This window comes from Pelmatolapia mariae, linkage group LG4 (assembly GCF_036321145.2).
Source record: "Pelmatolapia mariae isolate MD_Pm_ZW linkage group LG4, Pm_UMD_F_2, whole genome shotgun sequence".
In the NCBI taxonomy this organism is placed as follows: Eukaryota; Metazoa; Chordata; class Actinopteri; order Cichliformes; family Cichlidae; genus Pelmatolapia; species Pelmatolapia mariae.
Window position 1 is genome coordinate 901,972 of NC_086230.1, and position 23,567 is coordinate 925,538.

The following is a 23,567-nucleotide window of genomic DNA, read 5'->3' on the forward strand; positions in this document are numbered from 1 at the left end:
CTGATTATGCCAGTAATTTGGGCATATTACTGGATAGCTCATTTAAATTTGACAAGCAAGTGTCTGCCGTAGTGAGGTCTAGTTTTAATCAGCTGTGCCATATTTCTAAGGCTAAGCACTATATTCCGCACAATGACCTGTAAAAACTTATTCACACATTCGTGACTTCCAGGTTGGACTACTGCAACTCTCTTTACATTGGCCTTTCCTCCTCCCTTCTCCTTAGATTGCAGACTGTCCAGAATGTGGCGGCACGCCTTTTGACAGGTAGCAGGAAATTTTCTTCCATCACTCCTGTTCTTGCTGGCTTGCACTGGCTGCCAGTTAAATACCGTATTCAATTTAAAATACTATGTTTCACATACAAAATTATCAATAATTTGGCGCCGAGCTACCTCAATGAGCTTCTTAGGCTACACACTCCTGTCAGAGCACTTAGATCTGCTACCCAACTTCTTCTGGAGCAACCTCGTTCTCGGCTGAAGTCTCAGGTCGACTGTGCGTTTGCTGTAGCTGCCCCAGTCTATGGAACAATCTTCCTGTTGCTATCCGGGCGTCTGACTCTATGCCATTGTTTAAATCACGGCTGAAGACTTATTTATTTAATCTTGCTTTTCCACCTAGTTAATATTTGGTGTGCGTTGATACATTTTTATCCATTATGCTTTGTTAACTACTTTTATGTATTATGATTGTCAAGGTTTTATAATTGATACGTGCCAGGTCCTTTCTCTTTTCCCTCCCCTCTCTTTATTTTTTGACAAGCACCTTGGTATACCCTTGGTTTTTAGTGTGCTTTATAAATAAAGTTTATTATTATTATTACTATTATTATTATTATTATTATTATTATTATTATTAAACAGGCACCAACAGAAGATCTCATATCACTCCAGTTTTAGCCTCCCTTCACTGGTTGCATGTAAGTTTCAAGTTTCATTTTAAAATTTTAGTTCTAACCTTCATGGCCCTAAATGGTCAAGTTCCCCAGTACATATCTGACCTGCTGAACCCGCATTCATCTTCCCGAGCTCTGAGGTCATCAGGTCAGAGTCTGCTGGTGGCCCCACGCACTCTATTTAAACTCGTGGTGATCGGGCAGCAGCACCACGGCTGTGGAATCCTCTTCCACTGTTTTTACACTGACTCCATTGATTCTTTTAAAAAACAGCTGAAGACATTTTCATATAGACAAGATTTCAACTAATTTGTTGTTTTTATGTTGTATTTTGCTGTTTTACATTGTATATGTTGTATTTTCAGTCTTTGCATTGTGAAGCACTTTGTGATTTTTATCTGTGAAAAGCACTATATAAATACATTTGACTTACTTACTTACAGCCATTACAACTGTACACTGAGACACAGCATCGATCTTGACTCTTGTCAGTCAGAGCCAGGCCTTTCTCTGTAATTGCCTTGGGTGAGAGAAAAAGCTTACAGCTGACTGGAAGATTAATCCATCCTTAGCCTCCGGTCTTACAGTCTCCTCACAGACGCTACCTCTGTTCACTGCAGGCATGCATTTGCCTGTCAGCAACTAAACCTGTTCTAACTGGGACATTTCATACCAGGATTTGATTTGATTGCTTTACATCTGATTCACGCTTCATTCATCTGCAAAAATGACTATCAGAACAGCGCGCCCAAACCGGGCACAACATTTCCAGCCCCGTTTGTATTGCCTCAAAAAGGTGGGTCAATATCATTACTGTTATAGCATTATTATGTATTCCTTTTGTAATATATCTTGATTATCCATCATTCATTAATAATTAAAGGCTTTTTCACATTAGGCTCTAGATTTCTATATAAACTGCTTTTGTGAAAAAAGAAAAATACAAAGCACACAAGCTGCAATAACCTTGTTTCCCTACTTCCTGTTCTTAAGCGTATATAAAGATTTTTCTGTTGCATGCAGTATCTAATGGATACCCATGCATTTGCATGAGATTTAAACATGATTGGTTTGCCAGCATGAGAGGCTTGCTGAAGCTAATCCTTTATTCCACCTAAAAGCTAATTAGTGTTATTGTTTGGCAGCATGATGTCACTGCAGTCTAAAGCATCTGAACAACCTTATCGTTATGCACTTCAGATAAAGATATTAACTTTCAAACAATTCATTGGCACAATGAGGCAAAGACACAGGAATAAGATAAACAAAGAAGTATTCCAGTATTAACTGGGGCGATTGTGGCTCATGAGTTGGGAGGTCACCTTGTAATCGGAAGGTTGCCGGTTCGAGCCCTGGCTCGGACAGTCTTGGTCGTTGTGTCCTTGGGCAAGACACTTCACCCGTTGCCTACTGGTGGTAGTCAGAGCGCCCGGTGGCGCCAATGTCCGGCAGCCTTGCCTCTGTCAGTGCGCTACAGGGTGGCTGTGGCTACAATGTAGCTTGCCATCATCAATGTGTGTGGATGACTGGATAAAGCGCTTTGGGGTCCTTAGGGACTAGTAAAGTGCTATACAAATACAGGCCATTTAACCTAACTAATCAGATTCTTTATGAAATAGGCCTGGTGTTTTACAGTATGAAAGCTATTCTTACCCAGTTTACTACTATTCCAATTTAAAAAACTTGCGTAAAGAGAGGGGCTGAGCTGTCAACTGATCAACATTTGGTGGTGAGTTGGATCAGGTGGCAGGGGGGGATGCTGGACAGACCTGGCACACCTAAAGGTATAGTGAGGGTGCGCTGGGAATGCCTGGCAGAGACAGTGGTCCGTGAGATCTTTAACGCATACCTCCGGCAGAGTTTCAGCAGCATTCTGAGGGAGACTGGGCACACTGAGCCCCAATCCGGTCTTTAAGTCTGATGTCATTAGCCATGTCTGGGCCCAAACTCCGCTGCAGGTCCCAAAGTCAAACGATCACTGCAGCATTAGTGAGAGTTGAAAAACTGTTTAAATTCTTTCATCTGTAATAAAATGATCAGTGTGGCTGCTCTACCAGGTGTAACAATTAAGTTTAACCTCTTAAGCCCCAACGCCCCCTGATACGGGGGCAAAAGGCAGGAGATCAGGTAGGCTTGGGGCTTAAGAGGTTAACATCCAGGTATCTATGAAGACGGAATTTATGACATTTAACGGAGTTAGAAGTTAGCAGGAAGTTAGCTCGCTAGCTTCCATCTAAATATAATATAGCATGTTCTGACTGAGAGATTTCTGAAAAAAATCAAACATACAGCTCTGCTATCACTTCCAACATAAATGAAGACAGAAAACTAAACAGCATTTCCAGTGGGATTAAGGAGGTCCTCGAAGTATTCCTTCCACTGCCTGACAATGTTCAATGTTCAGCAGTGCTCCACCTGCAATATACATAATGCAGGTACAGCGCCGCTTTCCCCTCTTGAGTCGCCTGATGATTTGCCAGAATCTCTGCAAGGCAATCCAAAAATCTTTTTCGATGGCCTCCCCGAACTCCTTCCACACCTGAGTTTTTGCTTTAGCCATTGCCGCATGCTGCTTGGCCTGTCGGTACCTATAAGCTTCCTCCGAAGTCCCACAAGCTAACCAAGCCCGATAGGCTTCCTTCTTCAGCCTGCTGGCTCCCTTCATCTCTGGTGTCCACCATTTGGTTCAGGGGTTACCACCACAACAGTTACCAACAACCCTGCTGCCGCAGCTCAGTGCAGCAGCTTTGGCAATGGAGGTACTGAACATGGTCTATAGAGTTCGAAATTTATGACGTAATTCCCGGGGTAAAAGCACAAAGGATTGTAGGTACAAGTGGCTAGCTTGCGACAAGAAATCCCTTTCCTTTTCCCTTTCTGCACTATCGCTGCCCCCTCTCTCTTCCAGTACTCCAAAGCGAAGAGACAAACACGACGGCCGGGCACGTTGCCGGGTTTTCTTTGTCCCGCTCCGATTTTGGTGGATTTTAATGCTGTGGCTGACGCCAGTGGACTTTTAGTGTTGTTTTTATGTTTTTACTGTGTGTTCTAAGTGGCCAGGGGTGTTTTTAACTGTTTAAAATCTTTTTGTGAAATAAATTATATTTTAGTAATCGAGTTTTATATTGTTCTATTGGCTTGGCTACTCCACTGCTCTGTCTGTTTTTTGAAGGGTTGCCCTTCACTTAAAATAAAACCTGGTGTCCACCTACACATCTGGCTACTCAGAACATGTCAGTGTCCTGTACCCATCCATCGGTAAACTGGAACTGGGCTTGTTGCAGGGATCTGAAGTTACCAAACACTTCATGAGTGTATGCACTCACACTTAGGAACATATAATTATAAATATGAGCGTGATGAAGGTTGGGCAGCACGCTAATGTCTTCAGTCCACTCTGCTCGTATGGGTCTGACCCTTTCATTACTTTGATTTTTTTCCTCATACCTTTTTTTTTTTTGCCTTTTTGTCAAGTCTGTCTTTGTACGGACCTGCTGTGTTCTTCTTCATTTTGTACATAACTGTTTGTGGGGCAAATAAAATGCAAGTAGGGATTAAAACAGCAGAATGAATGGTTACCGGTGCTGGAAATGCTAGCGCTTGATGGTTTTTATTACCACTAATCATTTTAAAGCTCAGTTTTTAAACCCTTCCGATGTAACTACAGCCCAGCCCATGCAGCAGTATATTAATGACTAACCTCGTATTGTGGATGGATTATCTCAGTTGTTCTCCTGACTGAAGTTTGGTCCGTTTACAGCATCGTGCCATGCGACTGCATTTGCCCCTAACCATGGGGAACGCTCACATGAACTTTTATCGAGTGGAAAAAAGTCCTCCGTTTGTTAGCGTTCATCCTCCAGCTTTACTGTTTATGTTATGCTAACATAGCTTTGTTGCACTAGCGATCACGTAGCACATCATTATATACCAGCTTGCCCAATTTCAGTAACCCTACCAACATCACTGGAAGCAGAGTCTGGGGATGAGGGGGACGACTCGTCCATCTTTGGGGGTGAGGTCTCTGAGGCTGCTAAACAACTCCCTGGTGGCAGGGGCTCCTGTGGAGGGTGAGGTGTGCCACCTGAGTTCCTGAAGGCTCTGCATGTTGTATTGCTGTCTTGGTTGACACGCCTCTACAAGGTTGCATGGAGGTCTGGGGCAGTACCTTCGGTCCTGGTCATGGAACACTGGACCAGCTCTTTATCCTCTCGAGGATACTTGATATAGGAGTTTGCCCAGCCACTCTAGATGTGCTTTGTGGACTTGAAGAAGGCATTTGACCGTGTCCTTCGGGGTGTCCTGTGTGAGGTGCTTCGGGAGTATGGGGTGTCTGGCCCATAGCAACAAGTCAGACTTGTTTCCGGTTGGTGATGGGCTCTGCCAGGGCTGCCCCTTTGTCACCGATTCTGTTCATAATTTTTATGGACAGAATTTCTAGATGCAGCCAAGTAGCAGAAGGCTTTCTCTTGGTGGTCTGAAAATCTCATCTCTGCTTTTCGTGGATGATGTGGCTCTGTTGGCTTCATCAGGTGATGGCCTCCAGCTCGCACTGGAACAGTTCGCAGCTGAGTGTCAAGCGGTGGGAATGAGGATCAGCACCTCCAAATCTGAGGCCATGGTTCTCAGCCGGAAAAGGGTGGCGTGCCCACTCTGTGTCAGGGATGAGTTCCTGCCCCAAGTGGGAGAGTTTAAGTATCTCGACGACAGCGACAGCTTCCAAAGGCTGTGTCTCTGTTGTTCTCTTTATATTAATCTTTTTCATTCACCTCTGTTTTCAGCTGGAGTCGATTTTGCTAGAAATGCAGGACCCAAAAAGTGGAGTTAAAGGTACAGAGCAGAAGCTCAATATCACTACCATCCCACATGTCATTGCTGGTGAGTGTGACACACACACACACACACACACACACACACACACACACACACACACACACACACACACACACACACACAATGTAAATAAAACTGAATTAAATTAAACTCAAACATTTTTAACTGGTACATGATGTAGGAGGTAGAGCAGATCATCAACTAATCAGAAGATTGGTGGATCAAACCCTGGTCTCCCAGAGTGCTTAGAGTAGAACAGCACTATATAAAAACCAGTCAAGACTATTTTGTATGATGCCTGCTGATACCTTCCCTCTGATATGTTGCCCAGAGAGGCTAATAGTAAGAGAGTCTCTTACTATTAGCCTCTCATTACTAATGACACTCATTCTCTCCAGTCACTTACATACCCCTCAAAAGTTTGGTATCACTTGCAAATATCTTTGTTTTACAAAGAAAAACACATTCTCATGCAATTCACAAAGAATTTGATACATTTCACAAACAATTAAAATTAATCAGATTATTTTTATAGAATGATCTACCTTTGTGGAGAGAGGCCTATTATCAACAACTGTCAGTGCTGTGGATCAATTTCCTGGTGTGGCTGCTTATCCAAATGAATAATTTTAAAAGGCTAATTCATTAGTAGAAACCCATTTTGCAATTCTGTTGCACAGCTGAAAACCATTGCACTAACAAGGAAGCCAAAAAGGAGCATGGCATGCTCATGGCATGGCCCAAAGGGCCTGTAAACAAAAAGAAAGAATAATCAGTCAGAATTCCCACTGTAATGGAACGGCCAGCATGGTCTGAACCTTATTGAGCTGTTGTGGTAACAGCTTGACTGTATGGTACGAAGCCAGTCTCCATTGAGCCAATACATCTTTAGAGATGCTCCAGGAAACATGGGCTGAAGTCTCATCAGATTACCTTGAAAAATTGACAGTTAGAATGTCTGAGGTCTGCCAGGCTGCAGCTGCTGCAAACGCTGTTTGTTTTTAAATTTAAAATTCATTTTGTTTATATAGCGCGAAATCACAGCAACATGTGGTTCAAGGTGCTTCATGTTGGAAGGTAAAGACACTAAAATAATACCATAGAGCAGGAGTGGGCAACTCCACGCCTCGAGGGTCCTGCAGGTTTTAGATGTGTCCTTGATCCAACACAGCTGATTCAAATGGCTAAATGACCTCCTCAACATGTCTCGAAGTTCTCCCGAGGCCTGAGAATGAAGTAATCATGTGATTAAGGTGTGTTGACCCAGGGTGAGATCTAGAACCTTCCATTGAAATCTGTATTTTCAACTCTATACATGAGCGTGTTCTGTTTATTTTCTATTTCCTGTTCAGACTAATCTAATATGTTTTTAATGGAAAACGATAGAAGCTCCAGGCTGATCCCAGACGGTAGTGGAAATGTGAGGAAAAGGCAATTAATGGTAAGATGAGGTGAACAAACCCTCACTGTATCATTTTTCAAAGAGGAAAGTAGAAGGTTCACTTCTACTTCTCACTCACAAGGTGAGCGTTCCTCTTCTCAGCCGCCTGTTTCAATGAAGTATGAGGGGAAAACACGAGTGCTGTAATCTGTTGCTGCAGGGACTGGAGTTTGAGACCAAATCCAAGATTCTGGCAGCCTTCTTAGCAAAATCCAGATGACCTGACATCTGCTGTGCCCTGGTAACATGGGCATGTATAGAAAATGGCGTGTTCGCTTGGAAATTGCAGTAGTCCATATGAGTGATATCCATGATAAAGATGCTTCCATTTACATGCACACTGACTAATCCAAGTGACGGACTGGTTTTTTCAGAGGCTTTAACTTTACATAACACAGCAACTGCTATCATTTTGAGGCCTTTGTGGAAGTTGACACAAACAAAATATGGACCAGCTCTACTTCCCATTTGTGTTGGGCACGATGGGAACTTGTCAGGTGCATGCTATGAAAAAATGACTGTACACTAGAACATGGTTGACTTTTGACATATATTTTTTGAATCATCCTGCCTCGTTGAAAACCTGCATTCATGCATTTATTTCTTTTCTTACTTCTGGACTGGATCAGCATTCCCCGGATTTCCCCCAAATCTTCCCGAAAGCCTTCTGTTGATCCAAAAATACCAGAGTAAATGTTAGATTTGTATTGTTGGATTGTCATTTATGCTTAGAAATATCTACTCATATATGAGTTTATAATCAATGTCATGTTGGTAGAGGTTTGATCCTTAGGAGTCTGCAAAGACTGTGTGCATTCCAGAGTGTTCTGGCATTCACACCCACATCCTGGGAGCATGGGAGAGGTCGTACCTTCTCTTATTGTTTTGTGGTAGGATAAACATATCTATGTCTGTTTTAGTCTAAGTGCCTTTTGTTTAGATGAACTGCTGGACTTCCAGACCAGCAGGTTTAGGGAAGTCGTTTATGGGGTCACACTCTGACCCCACACACACACACACACATACTTACACAACGTACAGGCAAGGTACTCTTTGTTTGTATGTATACGTCACATGTTAATGAACCTATGTATATTCATGTGACCTCAATAAAAGAGCATTGTTGCGAGGGAGCAGACGAGAGTCCGACGGAGGTCAAGTGGGCGGAACGACATCTGGCTCCGGTCCGGTCTCCCTCATGCATGAGTAACACAAAGAACTTTGCCTACTTGGTGTTCAATGCTTTTGCTGTGTAGTTAAATTGTCTCGTTCCAGCGGTGGGCCTGTGCTAGACAGACCCATCAGTAAAGATTGAGATTTATATCATATATATTTTGTAGAGATGGCACGATACCACTTTTTTATGTCCGATACCGATACCGATATCATAAATTTGGATATCTGCCGATACCGATATTAATCCGATATAGTGTGTTTTTAAGAATAGAATAGAATAGAATAATCCTTTAATTGTCCCACAAGGGGAAATTTTTTAATCAATAAAACTGTTTTTTTTTAATATCTTGCTGCATTTTGTATAAGTTCATACTCAAGTTTAAATAAACAACAACACTAAAGCTATTCTGTTATACCTGTATGTAAAAAATACACTGCACCCAAAATATTTCATAGTTCAGCAATACTGATCAATCTAATAAACTTAAACCTACTCCATCCTTACTATTCTGGTATTTTAAAAAGTACTTAGCAGAAATATTAAGCAACCTAATTAATAGGGTTGCAAACTCCCAGCAAAAAAAAATAGGGAACCACCCCCACCCTCCACCTCATGATGCTTAATCGATGTAATCAACTTTAATTTGATGCAGTGTGAAAAAATGCACAGAAATAAATTATTTTTCAAGAATAATTAAATATATTCAACATCTTTCTTCTACAGAATTGCAGACTGCACAGATGGTACTTTCCCAAAGGAAAAAGTACTATAGCTTACTAGGGTATATTAGACTTAACAGTTACTATATACAGTAATGGACTTCTATACATTTTACATCAGATTAAAACTTTGGGTGTAAGATTCAGATAATTATTTATTAAAAGCTAGACATTTTAAATGAGAATAAGAAAGATAAGTATGTCTTTGTGCCCCCTTTTCCCTGTTAATGCCCTATCGGCCCCCCTGGCTAAACTTTGCTAGATCCGCCCCTGCACAGTTACCAGCCGTCAGCTACGTAGAAAAGGATCCTGGTGTAGAAAGTAATATTAAATAAAATCTAACAACATCTTATCAAGGTTAAACGTGCTGCTGTTGTTCAGCCGCTGGTTTCCTCTTTCTGGTGCAAAGTGGGCCAAAAACAAAGAAGAGAGACGGACTCACGACAGAAAAGCCGATCAGCTGATCATTAAGCAGTTTCACGATTGAAGTAGCAGCAAGAGAGGGAGAGAGAGAGGCTCCATATATCGGTTGTTAAGCTTAACGTGGGAACGCTTTACAAACATTCAGAGATGAACTTACACACTTGCTTTACTTCTCTGTGGAATAACTTCCTCGGAGATTAAATGCTGGATTGCTAGCGAGGCTACAAATAAACACAGCCGCTCTATCACGTGAGCACACTGCTTCAACGTGCTACGGTTACAAGCCGAGTTACGTCGTGTCACAAGTTTTGTGAGGTGCTTTTTTGATATTTAATGGATCGGATTACATTTTTTAATTTCTCGCTGATATCCGATCCAGTAATTTAGGTCAGTATCGGACCGATACCGATACTTAATATCGGATCGGTCCATCTCTAATATTTTGCAAACATATGTTAATAATCACTGTATGTGTTATAATGTCCATGCAAAGTTTGGTTCTGATTTTCCCATTTGTTGAGGAGATGATGGGGTAGGTTACATACATTATACTAAGGTAACTGCATGTCACTGACCTTTCTACTCTTGCCCATAGTTTATCTTTTGTCCTGTTCATTGGGTGATTTTTGTGTGGTCGGTCTGAGCTCCTTGTCTTCACCTTACAGTGCACCTTGAACTGACTGTTACTGTGAACTGGTGCTATATATAAAAAACAACCAAGTGAATAAAAACATATAATTCTGTAAATGGCATTAAATAAATGTTTCAAATTGATTTAAAATACCACAAACTGATACAGAACAATTAAAGATTTAAGTAGAAAAAGAACAAATAATTCTCATAGTTTTGGTTCTTTCACTAAAGCCTACCTGTTATTTCTGAAGCTAAATGCTCCTGTTTTTTGAACCTTCATACTTTGTCCTGTCCGATGTGCTAGACCACAAGGTGACAGTGCGTTTACCTCTCAGGTATTTAATCTGTACAGCCTCGCTGGATTATTTAAAGCTTTGCTGCTTAAGCTACTCTGCCAGCAGCTAAATAAAGCAGCCATGATTGGATGATATCTGTGCAGTGCTCTAAGAACCAAAGTGGCTTTTTAATCTGGACTAAGGCCTGGAAGGGAAATTTGAGCAGCCAACCAGTGTGTAAATGATGTGTTAGAACCAGAGGTATTCCATCAGGGGGGTGTAGGTGTTGGTAGCTGTAGGTGGCTGCGACCTGCTCCGCTGCTGCCCACATAGCAGCAGCAGCAGCCCATTGTGTGGACCCGGATCTGGCCCACACAATGGGCTTACACATGGCCCACATACCGCACAGAATGACGGCTTTTTGGTGGCCCACACATGGGCCAGCACAAGGCCAGTTGCAGACACACTGCTGGCCCTGTGCTGGCCTAGAAAAGTTTCAGCTCTGGCCCCAGATGTCAGTCTGATGTGGACCTTAATCAAGCCATGTAATAACAACATGTAGTGCAAAAGTACCATGACGAAACTCTGCTCAGACAGTGAATGGACTGATTCTTATATAGCACTTTTCTACTCTCCCAGATTACTCAAAGTGCTCTATACAAAATGCCACATTCACCCAACCACACACTTTATCTAAACTGAGTGCTTCCTAACTACGTTCATAGTCTTGACATGCAGACTGGAGGAGTCAGGGATCGAACCACTAACCTCCCGATCAGTAGGTGACCTGCTCTACCTCCTGAGCTACAGCCACCCGGTAGTAAACATGAGTAAACCCTCACTAGGTTTTGGATAAAGTGTACACTCACAAACCTGTTAAACCTGCATTTGAAATGTTGGCTACCATAGCAGTATTGCCAGACCTGGCCCACATCTGGCAGACATACACCCTGCCATGACACCAGTCAGTCAGAAGTGCCAGTTGATGCCGGATCCGGGCCAGACCTGTTTTCTATGAGCCAGGGCCACGTAGACCAAACCACAATCGAGCCAGATGTGGCATGCCATGACATAAAGAGTGCCATCTACGCCAGACCTGGCCCATATCTGCATGATATGTCATGTCTGGGTATTGCAGCATAACTAAGGAAGGATTCAGGGTCACCTGGTCCAGTCCTAACTATATGCTTGAGCAAAAAGGAAAGTTTGAAGCCTAATCTTGAAAGTAGAGATAGTGTCTGTCTCCTGAATCCAAACTGGAAGCTGGTTCCACAGAAGAGGGGCCTGAAAACTGAAGGCTCTGCCTCCCATTCTACTTTTAAATACTCTAGGAACAACAAGTAAGCCTGCAGTGTGAGAGCGACGTGCTCTAATAGGGTGATATGGTACTACAAGGTCATTAAGATAAGATGGGGCCTGATTATTTAAGACCTTGTATGTGAGGAGCAGGATTTTGAATTCTGGATTTAACAGGAAGCCAATGAAGGGAAGCCAATACAGGAGAAATCTGCTCTCTCTTTCTAGTCCCTGTCAGGACTCTTGCTGCAGCATTTTGGATTAACTGAAGGCTTTTCAGGGAGTTTTTAGGACATCCTGATAATAATGAATTACAGTAGTCCAGCCTAGCCTGTGGTAAACAGCTGATTATAAGATCCAAGCATTTATTCATGGCAGGACTTCTATGAGCAGTCTTGTAGGAATGGGGTCTAAAAGACACGTTGATGGTTTGGAGGAAGTAATTGTTGAAGTTAACTCATACCAATAAGTAAGGTCTCTACCACAGCAACAGTAAACAGAATTAAATAATCCCAGAATCAAACCCAGTGCCCTGCAGCACAGTGAGTTAGCAGAGAGCAGGAAGACCTACCTTACATGAGGGTTAAATGAACCATAGATATTAGAATCAAACCCTTTGAAACAATGAATGAAGTCACCCTGGTAAAGATAAGCAGAAGCTGCTTGTTGTGAGGCAGCAGTGCTAACCACTGTGCTCCCCGCTGTGTAATCTATTACTGTAAAGATAAATGTTATTAAGAAATGATCATACTAAAGAAGGGTTTCAGAGTTTACTGTTACATATTCTGTTTTTATGTGATGATGTGCTGAGCATGCTCACTGATAGTTTGAGAAATGCCTGATACTAGTCTAATACTAGATTAAATGCAGGGCTGAGGTTGACATTTCCAGCACCTGCATGCATGTTAAAATGACCTACTATCTATTATATCTGAGCCTATATAAGGCTGTGTGCCAGGTTCTCAAATAAAATAAAACTGTATCTGGTCGTTGGTATGACTCGGGGGTGATGATTCATTTAAACTAACATACTAATCATGCTGTAACCATGTCTCTGTAAGACATTATTAAAGGAATTTAACCTAATGTTTATAGTCCACATTTAACTGTTTTACACTTTGGAACAGCTGAGGGTGCTATTTGGTTCTTTCTTTGTGAATTTTTATTCTTAAGTTGTTTTTATTTTCTGTTTTTTGCTGTTAAAGCAAGAATCATGTCAGTATCTTCTTCTTTCTTAATAGGATTTCCAAATTAACCTCTAGTGTACTCATGTTTCTGGCTTTCATTAAAATAATTTGGGATGAAATAATTTTCTTTTTGCTTTTTTTGATTTTGGTGAGATTTTGAACCCATTTTTTCAAAGGATTTATAATTTTGGTTTCCACTGACCAACAAATGACACAACATAAACACAAAGACGTGTGATTTAAGTGTTCTTAATTCTGATCAGTATATTTGTCGCCACACAGGTAATGACATAATTGCTTGGATTAGCAACAAAATGAAGACCACTACAGAAGGTACGATTAAAGCTCTTTTTCTAAATGTACTGCAGCCCTGCACTTTGAGACATTAAATCACTGCACACACCATTTACCAGAGTTACTATAGTTTTATTTCTTTTTGCCTTTTTGCTTTTACTTCAGTGTAGTTTCACTTAGTTTCCATTGTGAATTTGCTCATTTCAAGTTAGTTTTTATTTTCTGAGAATGTTTTGTTTCAGCCAGTTTTAGTGTTTATTAATTATTAATGTATGGATTTGGAAAAATCAGTACAAGTTTAAAAACCCCCCCAAAAAACTAAAGAACTTTTTGAAAGCAGCGGACAACCAAAGTGGAGTTGGCATTTACTTCCTGTGTTTGCATAGGTTCCCTCTGGGTACTGGGCTTCCTCCCACAGTTCAGACATGCAGTTAGTGGGGTTAGGTTAACTGGTAACTCTAAATTGCCCATAGGTGTGGATGTGAGTGTGAATGGTGTTTGTCTCTATGTGTTAGCCCTGCGATAGACTGTCACCCTGCCTCTCGTCCTGTAATAGCTGGGATATTACCTCTGTATTATGAATTTATATTTAAGAGAACACCAGCCAAATGTTGTTTGAACTGATTTTATTCTCTTTCTTTCCTGCCTTTGTTCCAGAGGCTCAGACCTTTGGCACCATGTTGGTAGCTTATGGTTACATCTACCCGCTGCAGAACCATAAGAAGCTGGTCATGTGCAACGACAGCAGCCTGTACCGTTTCCAGGTAAAGCTAAATGTTTGCTTCAGCTTTGCTACATTTGATAAGAGTCAGAGTCACACTGTCCCATCGTAGGTAAAGTATGTGAAGGAGTTTATATGGAATTTGTCAGAAGTTACACGTGAGAAAAAACATAATCTGAGCAAATCGTTTCATTCTGTGGGTGCAGGTATTTATTAGCAATTAAATTCCTTCTGCATAAATTCAACAACCTCTGAGCGTAGGACTCAGACGTAGTCCTGCTAACGTGTCTGTGCGCATACACTGTTTGGTTGGAAAGGGGGATCAGTCAATCAATAAATGAATTAAATAAATACAGCCATCATTAAATAATGAATTAAATGTTTTAATTAAATTATTTAATTAATTAAATAAACATAAAAATAATTAATTAAAAGCCCATTTGTTTAATTTATTTCCAATTTTAATTAGCTAACTGCACATTTAATTAATTAATTAATTAATTAAGTATTTAATTAATCATTTAATGATGTATTTATTTAATTCATGCTGGCACTCCTGGCTCTACAGCTGTGTTCATAAATGTATTTTATTTGTCAGCCGTCAGGTTGTGGGGTTAACGCTGATCGAGTCAAAACCATTGCTTTGGTCTGGTTGCTGTTCTTATAATGGTACCAATACAGCCTACACACAATCGTTTGGACCCAAACGATACCTAACCTTTTGAAACACCCTGTTTGTCTGTCACCCATACACTGACAACATGTTTTAGCCAAGAATGTCCTGGCTTAATCTTCAAATATATGTGAGATGGAGCGCAGAGTGAAGGTAGAAGGACCAACAAGTGCTCAGCATCTCTGGGAACTCCTTCAAGACTGTTGGAAACCATTTCAGGAGACGACCTCATGAAGCTCATGGAGAGAAGGCCAGGAGTGAGCAAAGCAGGAATCAAAGCAAAGGATCTGAAATATCAAACATGTTTTGAGTTATTTCACACGTTTTTGTTTACTACATAATTCCACGTGTTCATTCATAGTTTTGATGGCTTCAGTGAGAATCTACAATGGAAATAGTCATGAAAATAAAGAAAAAGCTAACTTTTGATTGGTAGTGTATGTAAAATAGTTTGCAGTCAACATGAAAAAAGTTGGGTCCATGACTACAGTATATTACTGATGCTCATCAAGCCAACACAAAGACTTCGAGGCTGCTATTTTAACCATTTTCTGGAGAATTGATTGGTCAGCAGGCAGTGATTTCATACCTGTTAATCTCTAATCTGAATCTTGTAACCAGCTCCAGAGTAGGTTAGGTTTGCAGTGTAAGTTACCATGGCAATGTACTGTGGCAAGAAGGGTTCAGGGTTCTCATGTTGGTGATACAGAACCCAGGGTTAACCTCGAAGTTTCCTGGATAAGTAACCTCGTGCTTCATAGTACAGGCCTCAGACTATATGAACTGGACAGGAAACTTTGAAAGATGTGCTAGCACTCACGTACGCTGTGCATAATTATAACCATACACACAAACAACATAACAGGTGGAACCACTTCCTTGACCTGATATCAGCTACTGCATGAAAACATGATTCATGGTGCCACAAGTCCTTCAGCAAAGGGAAACTGAAAACACCCATATAGACTGCTAAGAAACCCTTTAGGCCTGTGGATTGGATCCTCCAATCAGAGTACAGATTTGTATGATGAGCAAGATGTTGAATCATCTCATCAGTGAAGGGTGCATGTACAGCCTCAGGGGTTCAAATCTTGAGTCATTAACCTGGAAATCCTTGATGTCTTCATGCCTTCAGATTTTGCTCTTGTTTAGACCTGAGGGGGGACTTGGATCAGGGGTTGTCCTCTGGCTCCTCCAAGGAAACTGTTTTTTAGCCTGATACCAGGCAGAAAACGTTCCCTCTGAGCCTGAAGGAAAAGGAAAGGAACACACACACACACTACTAGTTAAAAGTTTTATAACACCCCAATTTTCCAGTTTGTTATTGAAGATTATGCAGTTTAATGTCTCATTGCATTCTTAAATGAAAGTATAGTACCAATAAACAGTTGGAGTAAAAAAGAAATCATGGAATCAGTTTATGGACCAAAATGTATCCTAAACTTTGACTCATCAAAGTTGCACCTTTGGCAGATATAACAGCTGAACACAGCCGTGGCTTCTTTCTACAATAGAAATCAAATCTTCTCCCATATCTGTAGCAGAAGTTCCCATAAATGTGGACCTTGTAGGTTGCTTTGCTTTCACTCTTCTGTCCAGTTCAAACCAGCTCGATGGGGTTTAAGTCTGGAGACTGTGCTGGACACTCTATGTTTTCAAGCTCACCATCCTGTTCTTTTTTCCTGAGGTAGTTCTGGCACAGCTTGGACTTATGTTTTGAGTCATTATCCTGCTGTAGGATGAACCCCTGACCAACCAGAGGGTCCTGCATGGTGCTGCAGGATGCTGTGGTAGCTGTTTTGGTTCAGGGAGCCTCTCACTCTGTACCAGTCACCGACCCTGGATCCAGCAAACAGCCCCAGACCATCACACTTCCTTCTGCATGTTTGACAGTTGATGCCACACACTGTGGAACCATCCTTTCGCCTACTCGACGGCGTACAAAGATCCTGCATGATTTCAAATGTTGATCCATGAGTCCATAATACCTTCTTCCAGTTTTCAGTAGTCCAATGGTGGTGTTTCATGGCCCAGCCAGGCCTCTTTGTCCTATTCTGACGTCTGTCAAACCTGCAGCTTGAAGTTTTCTCTTTACAGTTGAAACTGAGACTTGCTCACTACAACCAGTATTAAGCTGCTTGAAGCTGTTGTCCTGTGAGCCGCCATCACACAAGCTGTTAACTCTCAGAAACTTGTCCTCTGGTTCAGTCGTGTCTTTGGGTCTGCAGACCTCTTCCTGTCACAGTTTCTGAGCCTTTGGATTGTGAAGGAAACTACTCACTGACACCTTGACTTTCTTTGCAGTTTCTCTGTAGCACAGACCTACATTTATAAGTGTTATGATGGTCTGTCTCTCTTCCATTGTTTTCCTTTTCACACCATTTTGTACCAACACACTACTTTCTGCAGTCCAATACTGTTCAACTGATGCTTACGAGGGTCTGGCACCACAGTGTGTTCCAGCACTGCTTTTATGCAGACAGAGGGGTTAGAAGTAATCCAGAAAAGTTGAAACACCTGTAGGAATTTGTAGCTCCAGCTTTCAAGACTTAAACAAACTATTGCTGCAGAACAGCTTTAAATTGTTAACTCATTTTATGTTCCCCTGAAAATGTATAATTCTGAAATGTACATGATTTTTCAGTTTTTGAAAAATAACTTTTTAAAAAATCTCTGGCAGTTCATCACTTACCTTTGTACCATTTCAAGCTGTTCATTGGACTTGAACGACTTGAACTGCAATAAATAACTGGAAAAATTGGGATGTTCTAAAATTTGTATATAAAGAAATCTCTTTTCATCAAATGCAGAGTAAAGATGGCGGGACACCAACTAGGGAGAAACAAAGGGAACAACACTGTCACCCCTGATGTAGCAGGTTTATCAGAGACACTCAGGAGAAGCTTCTCCAAGCACGACATCCCAGATTTGTTCAACATGCCATAACCAAGTAGTAGAGATGGCTCAGATAGTCGGAGTGAAGTTAGGCACTCTCATTAAAATGTAGTGACTCAAAATGTGCTCATCAGTTTTGTTGAACAGGCTCATACAGGGGTATAGTTTATCTTTATGTTTTTATGAATAAATAAAAAATCACTGTGAAAGGATTGATCTGTGCTACACAACAGTAACTGGCTGAGTTTTTTGACTTTTTGAAAGTGAAGTATTGGTTTAGGCCAGGGGTGTCAAACTCAATTGCACAGGGGGCCAAAACAAGGCACACTTTAGGTCGCGGGCCAAAGAAAATAAACATTTTTTGAACACACTTAAACAATGTTTTTTAAACATAAATATGAATAAAAACAGACAGGAATATAATTCCAGATTAAATAAACTTAAAAAAATAAACTTTAACTTTAAATATTTTGCTCTTCATAAAATTATATCCTGTCAAAATTATGCAAGTTAGAAATATGAACATGCTGCCAAAAACCCCAGAAAAAATAAATGAAAGCAAACACAAGGTTGGAGCCGCATGTAGACGGAGCTGGGAATTGCTTCAGGAATGGAACTAATAAACTGTGCGGGCCATTCTTTGTTGTACTTTCCCTTGAGTGTATCATTACTCTGCAGCTCCATCTGAATCTGCACAGGTGCAGTTTCCACGTAAATTGGTTGCGAAGCAGCTCGAAATTCTCTTTTTGTGCTTCAAAGTCACCAAAGCGTCATGCGAACTCAGTGCGCAGTACGCTCAGTTTATCAGCAAAGTGCGCCGACTTGGTTCAACATTACTTGGCAACAGGGAAAGTGAGGCAGGTTGCACTGGTGCATTTGTGACAGCTTCACTTGAAATGCCTTCACCGCATCATACATGTCCATGAACTGACAGATTTCCTTGCTGAGCTCAAAAACTCTATTGAGAACTTTTCCCCAACTCAGCCAACGGACCTCTGTATGATGAGGAATGTCGGCAAACTCTGAATCTGTTTCCCACATAAAAGACTGAAATTGATGGTGATTTAAACTTTTAGCTCAGATAAAATTTACAGTTTGCGTTGCGGTGATCATTACATGCTCCATTTTTAGGACTTTACCACACAGCCTTTCCTGGTGTATGATGCAGTGATATGCTGTTAACTCACCGGTACAGTTCTCCTCCTGCATCTTTACTCGCATCCTGCTGACTAGTCCACTTTTTTCACCGCACAACACCGGCGCTCCATCTGTTGTAAGTCCAACAAGTTTGTCCCAGGGCAGTTTCATGTCGGTTACACTTTGACATACGTTTTCAAAAATGTCTTTTCCTGTCGTTGTCCCGTGCATCGATTTAATGTTCAATATTTCCTCTCCACTGATGAAGATGGTCAGCTGTGTCCATCATGTCTGTACTTTCATCCACAGCAAGAGAGTATGCAATAAAGTTTTTGTTTCTTTCACACAACTGTGTTCTTAAATCAGTGGCCATCTCACAAACCCGATCAGCAATCGTATTTCTCCTCAGGCTCACATTTGCCAAAATCTGCGTTTTGTCCGGACACAAGACGTCTCACACCTTCATCATGCAGCTCTGCAGAGTGCCGGGCTGATTTGGCTGTCTCCTCTGCTACAATAAAATTTGCTTTCACAACAGCTTCACTTTGTGATTTACCAGTTTACCAGCAATGTCTGTAAACATATATTCAGCCTCCCACCGGTGCTGAAAGGCTCTGCTTTCAGAATCAACTTTTCTCTTTGCCATTGTGAGGGGCTAGCTTCGCAATAACAGAAGTTTGACTTGATTGACGCGGGCATGTTCCCAGGTAGCCTAGCGTTCGGCAAGGAGGCTGCAGCGCTGCATTATGGGATCTGTTGTCTGTGTGTTATTAGCGCCTCATATCGCCTGGCCATGCATAACAGTAATAAAAAAATCTAGTTAAAATTATATTATACACCGGAGGTGAGGCAGCAACGACGTGAGTTCAGCGAGGTGTTGAAGATATTGCGGGAGAAAAAAATGGAACAAAGTCTTCCGTATCCAGCTAAACTTCATGTGAAATACAATGGACACCTGAAGGTCTTTGCTACACCGGGTGAGGTGTCCATGTTTATAAGCTCTGAGCTGAATAGTTTGTAATAGAGCTGTATGATTTAAGCTTCTTCTGTAAAAGATTATTTAATGTTCTGAGAGACCGTATATATTAATTTTTTTTTCTATTTAACAGTTTGTTTGAGCACGGACTTAAGCCTAGTGTATTTTTTTTTTCTGATTGAATTGGACACTCTGTGGAGGAAGGTGTTGAAGGCCGTGTGCCCAGTGGCCTTGGGCCGAGAGGGACGCCAGTACTTCAGTCCAGAAGTGCTTTATGCAGGGGTGGGGGTGGATGGGGAGTGGGGAGTGCCTATGGGTTTTTTGTTTTGTTTTGGGGTGTTTTGGGGGGGGGGGTTGGTGTGGTTTTTTTATGTGTGTGTGTGTATGTACGCGGATGGCGATGGAAGTCGATATCTGATCGAGTTGATAGATGATGTTTGGGTTAAACAATGAGGTGTGCTTTGAGGGAAACGATGTAAAAATAGTTTCTTGGAATGTAAAAGGTCTCGGACATATAATTAAAAGAGGTAAAGTTCTTTCACATCTTAAAACACTCAAAGCAGAGATAATATTCCTTCAGGAAACTCATATAAATATTAACAACCAACGTAGATTAAGAGCAAATTGGATATCTGAAGTGTATCAAGCTCCTTTTACCAGTAAGGCCAGAGGTGTTGCGATTCTCCTTAAAAAGAATGTTTCATTTTGTTCAGACTCTGTGATCAGTGTTGCCAACTTAGCGACTTTGTCGCTATATTTAGCGAGTTTTCAGACCCCCTAGCGACTTTTTTTCTGAAAAAAGTCGCTAAAAAAAGACGTGAAAGCGCGTATCGCTTTTACTCTCAACAAGCAGTGGGTGCTGTAACGCAGTCAGTTCTTCTTTTACTCTTTTACTCTTATGCTGTTTTGTGGATCACAAGGTTTAAAACTACTTATAAACACACACACACAAAGTAACTCCACCAGAGTGCCTATTTCGGGTCACTTTTGCCGGTCCAAGCCCGGGTAAAGGAGCAGGGTTGGAATTGTGACATTAAAAAAAACAATAATTGCTAAAAGAAATTTAATTTGTAGTTCTAAATAAACTCTAAATGCATTTAGGACGTTTTTTACTCACTTTATGTCTCTTCCACGATGTTATTTCTCTCTCCAACAACGTAGGTTACAATTATATTAGCATGACCAATTATGCAAATTAGGTGATGACGTCATTTAGCGACTTCTAGCGACTTTTAGGACAACCAATAGCGATTTTCCTTACTGAGGAGTTGGCAACACTGTCTGTGATCGCTGACCCATATGGCAGATACCTTATAGTCACTGGTCAAATTAATTCACTACCGATAACCTTGCTTAACATCTATGCGCCAAATGTGGATAATCCAGATTTTTTAAGAATGTTTTCAACTTAATACCTACAGTTACCGCCAACATTATTATTGGTGGTGACTTTAACTGCTTTCTCGATACTTTTTTGGATAGACTATCTATAAAAGCACCCTCTAATATTAGGTCAGTACAAACTCTGAATGATTTAATTAAAACCAGAAATTTAATTGATATCTGGCGCGTACAACATCCCACTGAGAGGGCCTATTCATTTTTCTCTCATGTTCATAAAACCTATACTAGAATTGACTATTTTCTGATATCCTCAGAGCTGCTGCCCATAGTTGTTGATTCAAATTACCATAATCTTGTAATATCTGATCACTGCCCGGTTTCAATGGTCTTTAAAAACATTTTGACCAAAAATTATAATTGACGTTTTAACCCTTCCCTTCTGAATGATCAAGAATTTATTAATTATCTCAATGTGAATATGGATATGTTTCTTGCTACAAATGATAACGGAGAAGTTTCAGATTCTACTTTATGGGAGACCTTTAAAGTCGTGATGAGAGGTCACATTATTTCCTTTGAATCTTCCAAGAAAAAAATATTGGGAAAAAGGCTTAAAGAAATAGAAAATAAGCTTCCTGAACTGGAAGAAGTATATAGATCATCTTTGTTGCAAACTGATTTAAATGAAATTTTGAAATTAAGGTATGAATATAACACAATTTTAAATAAACGCATTAGCAATCTTCTCTTGAAGCTCAAACAGAGACATTTTGAATTTGGAGATAAACCAGAGAAACTGCTGGCAAATCAACTTAGAGGGGAACAAGCAAAACGAGCAATTCAAAAAGTGATAATGAAATCCGGTAAAGTAAGTACCAATCCAAAGGAAATTAATACCTGTTTTACCAAATTCTATAACGATCTGTATTCTAGTAAAATTAAAACCTCACAAAGTGATTTTAGCAACTTATTCGATCAATTGTCTATTCCCCAGTTAGATGAAGCCCTGAGAGATGAAATTGATTCCCCTATCTCCGAAAAACATCTTTTAAGAACAATCCAAGCCTTACCACTTGGAAAGACAGCTGGCCCAGATGGATTCGGTAATGAATTCTATAAAGCCTTCCAAAATAAAATTATTCCTCTCATGCTTAGGATGATAAATGATTCCGTTAAAAATAAAAGGTTACCAACTTCACTTTACGAGGCAAATATCTGTTTGCTTCACAAAACTGGAAAGGAGGAAGGCGACCCAGCCAATTATAGACCCATTGCTCTTTTAAATTGCGATCATAAAATCATAACCAAAGTCTTAGCTACAAGATTGAGCAAACATATTTCAACAATTATACATCCTAATCAAACAGGATTTATTCCTGGTAGATGGTTATTTAATAATGTCCGTTTATTATTAAATACAATTTACTCAGGTTATGGAAAAGAGGTTAAAACAGCAGTACTTTCTCTGGATGCCCAAAAAGCGTTTGATCAGATTGAATGGCCTTATATATTTGAGACTCTAAAAAGATTTGGTTTTGGGGAATATTTTAGGGATTGGATTAAAATGATTTATCTGTGTCCGGTGTCCTGCATTCTCACTAACGCAGAGAAATCCTCCCCCTTTCATCCACAACGCGGGGTGAGACGGGGGATCCCCTCTCACCGCTTCTTTTTGATATAGCTCTGGAGCCCCTTGCCATTAACATAAGAAACCACCCTGGTATACAGGGAGTTAAATTTGGAACTGTTGAAAGTCTTGTTAATATGTATGCAGATGATTTACTGATCTGCCTTTCCGAACCAGAAATTTCACTCCCTAATCTTTTAAATTGCATTAAACACTTTGGAAAATTATCAGGATATATGATCAATTGGGACAAATCTGAATTTATGCCAATAACAGATAATCTATGCCCAAAGTTTCTCAGCTCACTCCCATTCAAATTAGTGACAACATCTTTTGCCTATCTTGGTCTTAACTCCTCTATAAATTGAATTTCTTGGAAATGCTGGACAAGCTCAAAGACGATATTAGAAAATGGAAACTGCTTCCTCTGTCTCTGATTGGTCGAGTAAATGCAGTTAGAATGGTGTCTCTGCCACGATTTTTATATCTTTTTCAAAACCTTCCTATTTATTTGCCACTTAAATTTTTTAAGCAGCTTGATTCTTTGATTCATTCATTCATTTGGGCAGGAAAACCCCCTCGGATATCCAAGGCTCATCTTCAAAAAAATACTTCCAGCGGGGGGTTGGGTCTCCCTGTGTTTAGACATTATTACTGGGCAGCAAATTCAAGAGCTCTATTGCACTGGCAGTGGGGTTCGCCTACTGATTAGTGTTATGATAAGCTTCCGATCTGGCTCCAGGTAGAGGCAGCAACAGTATCTGAAGCCTCATTACCGGTCTTATTGTTTTCTAACACGGGTTCTTCTAATAATTCTATCAGTCATAATTTTGTTGTTAAACACTCCTTAAAGATATTAAGTCAAATTAGGAAATCCCTTAAACTACCTGACTTTTCAGTAAGAATGCCAATAATACATAATTACTTGTTTAAGCCAGGTAAAATGGATAGGGTGTTTTTAGAATGGGGGGGAAAGGGATTGAAATGCATTGAGGATTTGTATATAGATGACAAATTT

At 40.6% G+C, this 23,567-nt stretch overlaps 1 protein-coding gene across 1 annotated transcript in view; it reads left to right on the forward strand.

The window, feature by feature from the left end:
- The first annotated feature begins 1,460 nt into the window (after positions 1-1,460).
- The window catches only part of rgs9a (regulator of G protein signaling 9a), a 59,064-nt gene continuing 36,957 nt past the window's right edge, over positions 1,461-23,567 (forward strand). The window contains exons 1-4 of the mRNA XM_063471049.1: positions 1,461-1,694; positions 5,680-5,776; positions 13,165-13,215; positions 13,834-13,940. Coding sequence (XP_063327119.1) covers positions 1,626-1,694; positions 5,680-5,776; positions 13,165-13,215; positions 13,834-13,940 — 324 coding nt within the window. The 5' untranslated portion in view covers positions 1,461-1,625. The remainder of the gene's footprint in view (positions 1,695-5,679; positions 5,777-13,164; positions 13,216-13,833; positions 13,941-23,567) is intronic.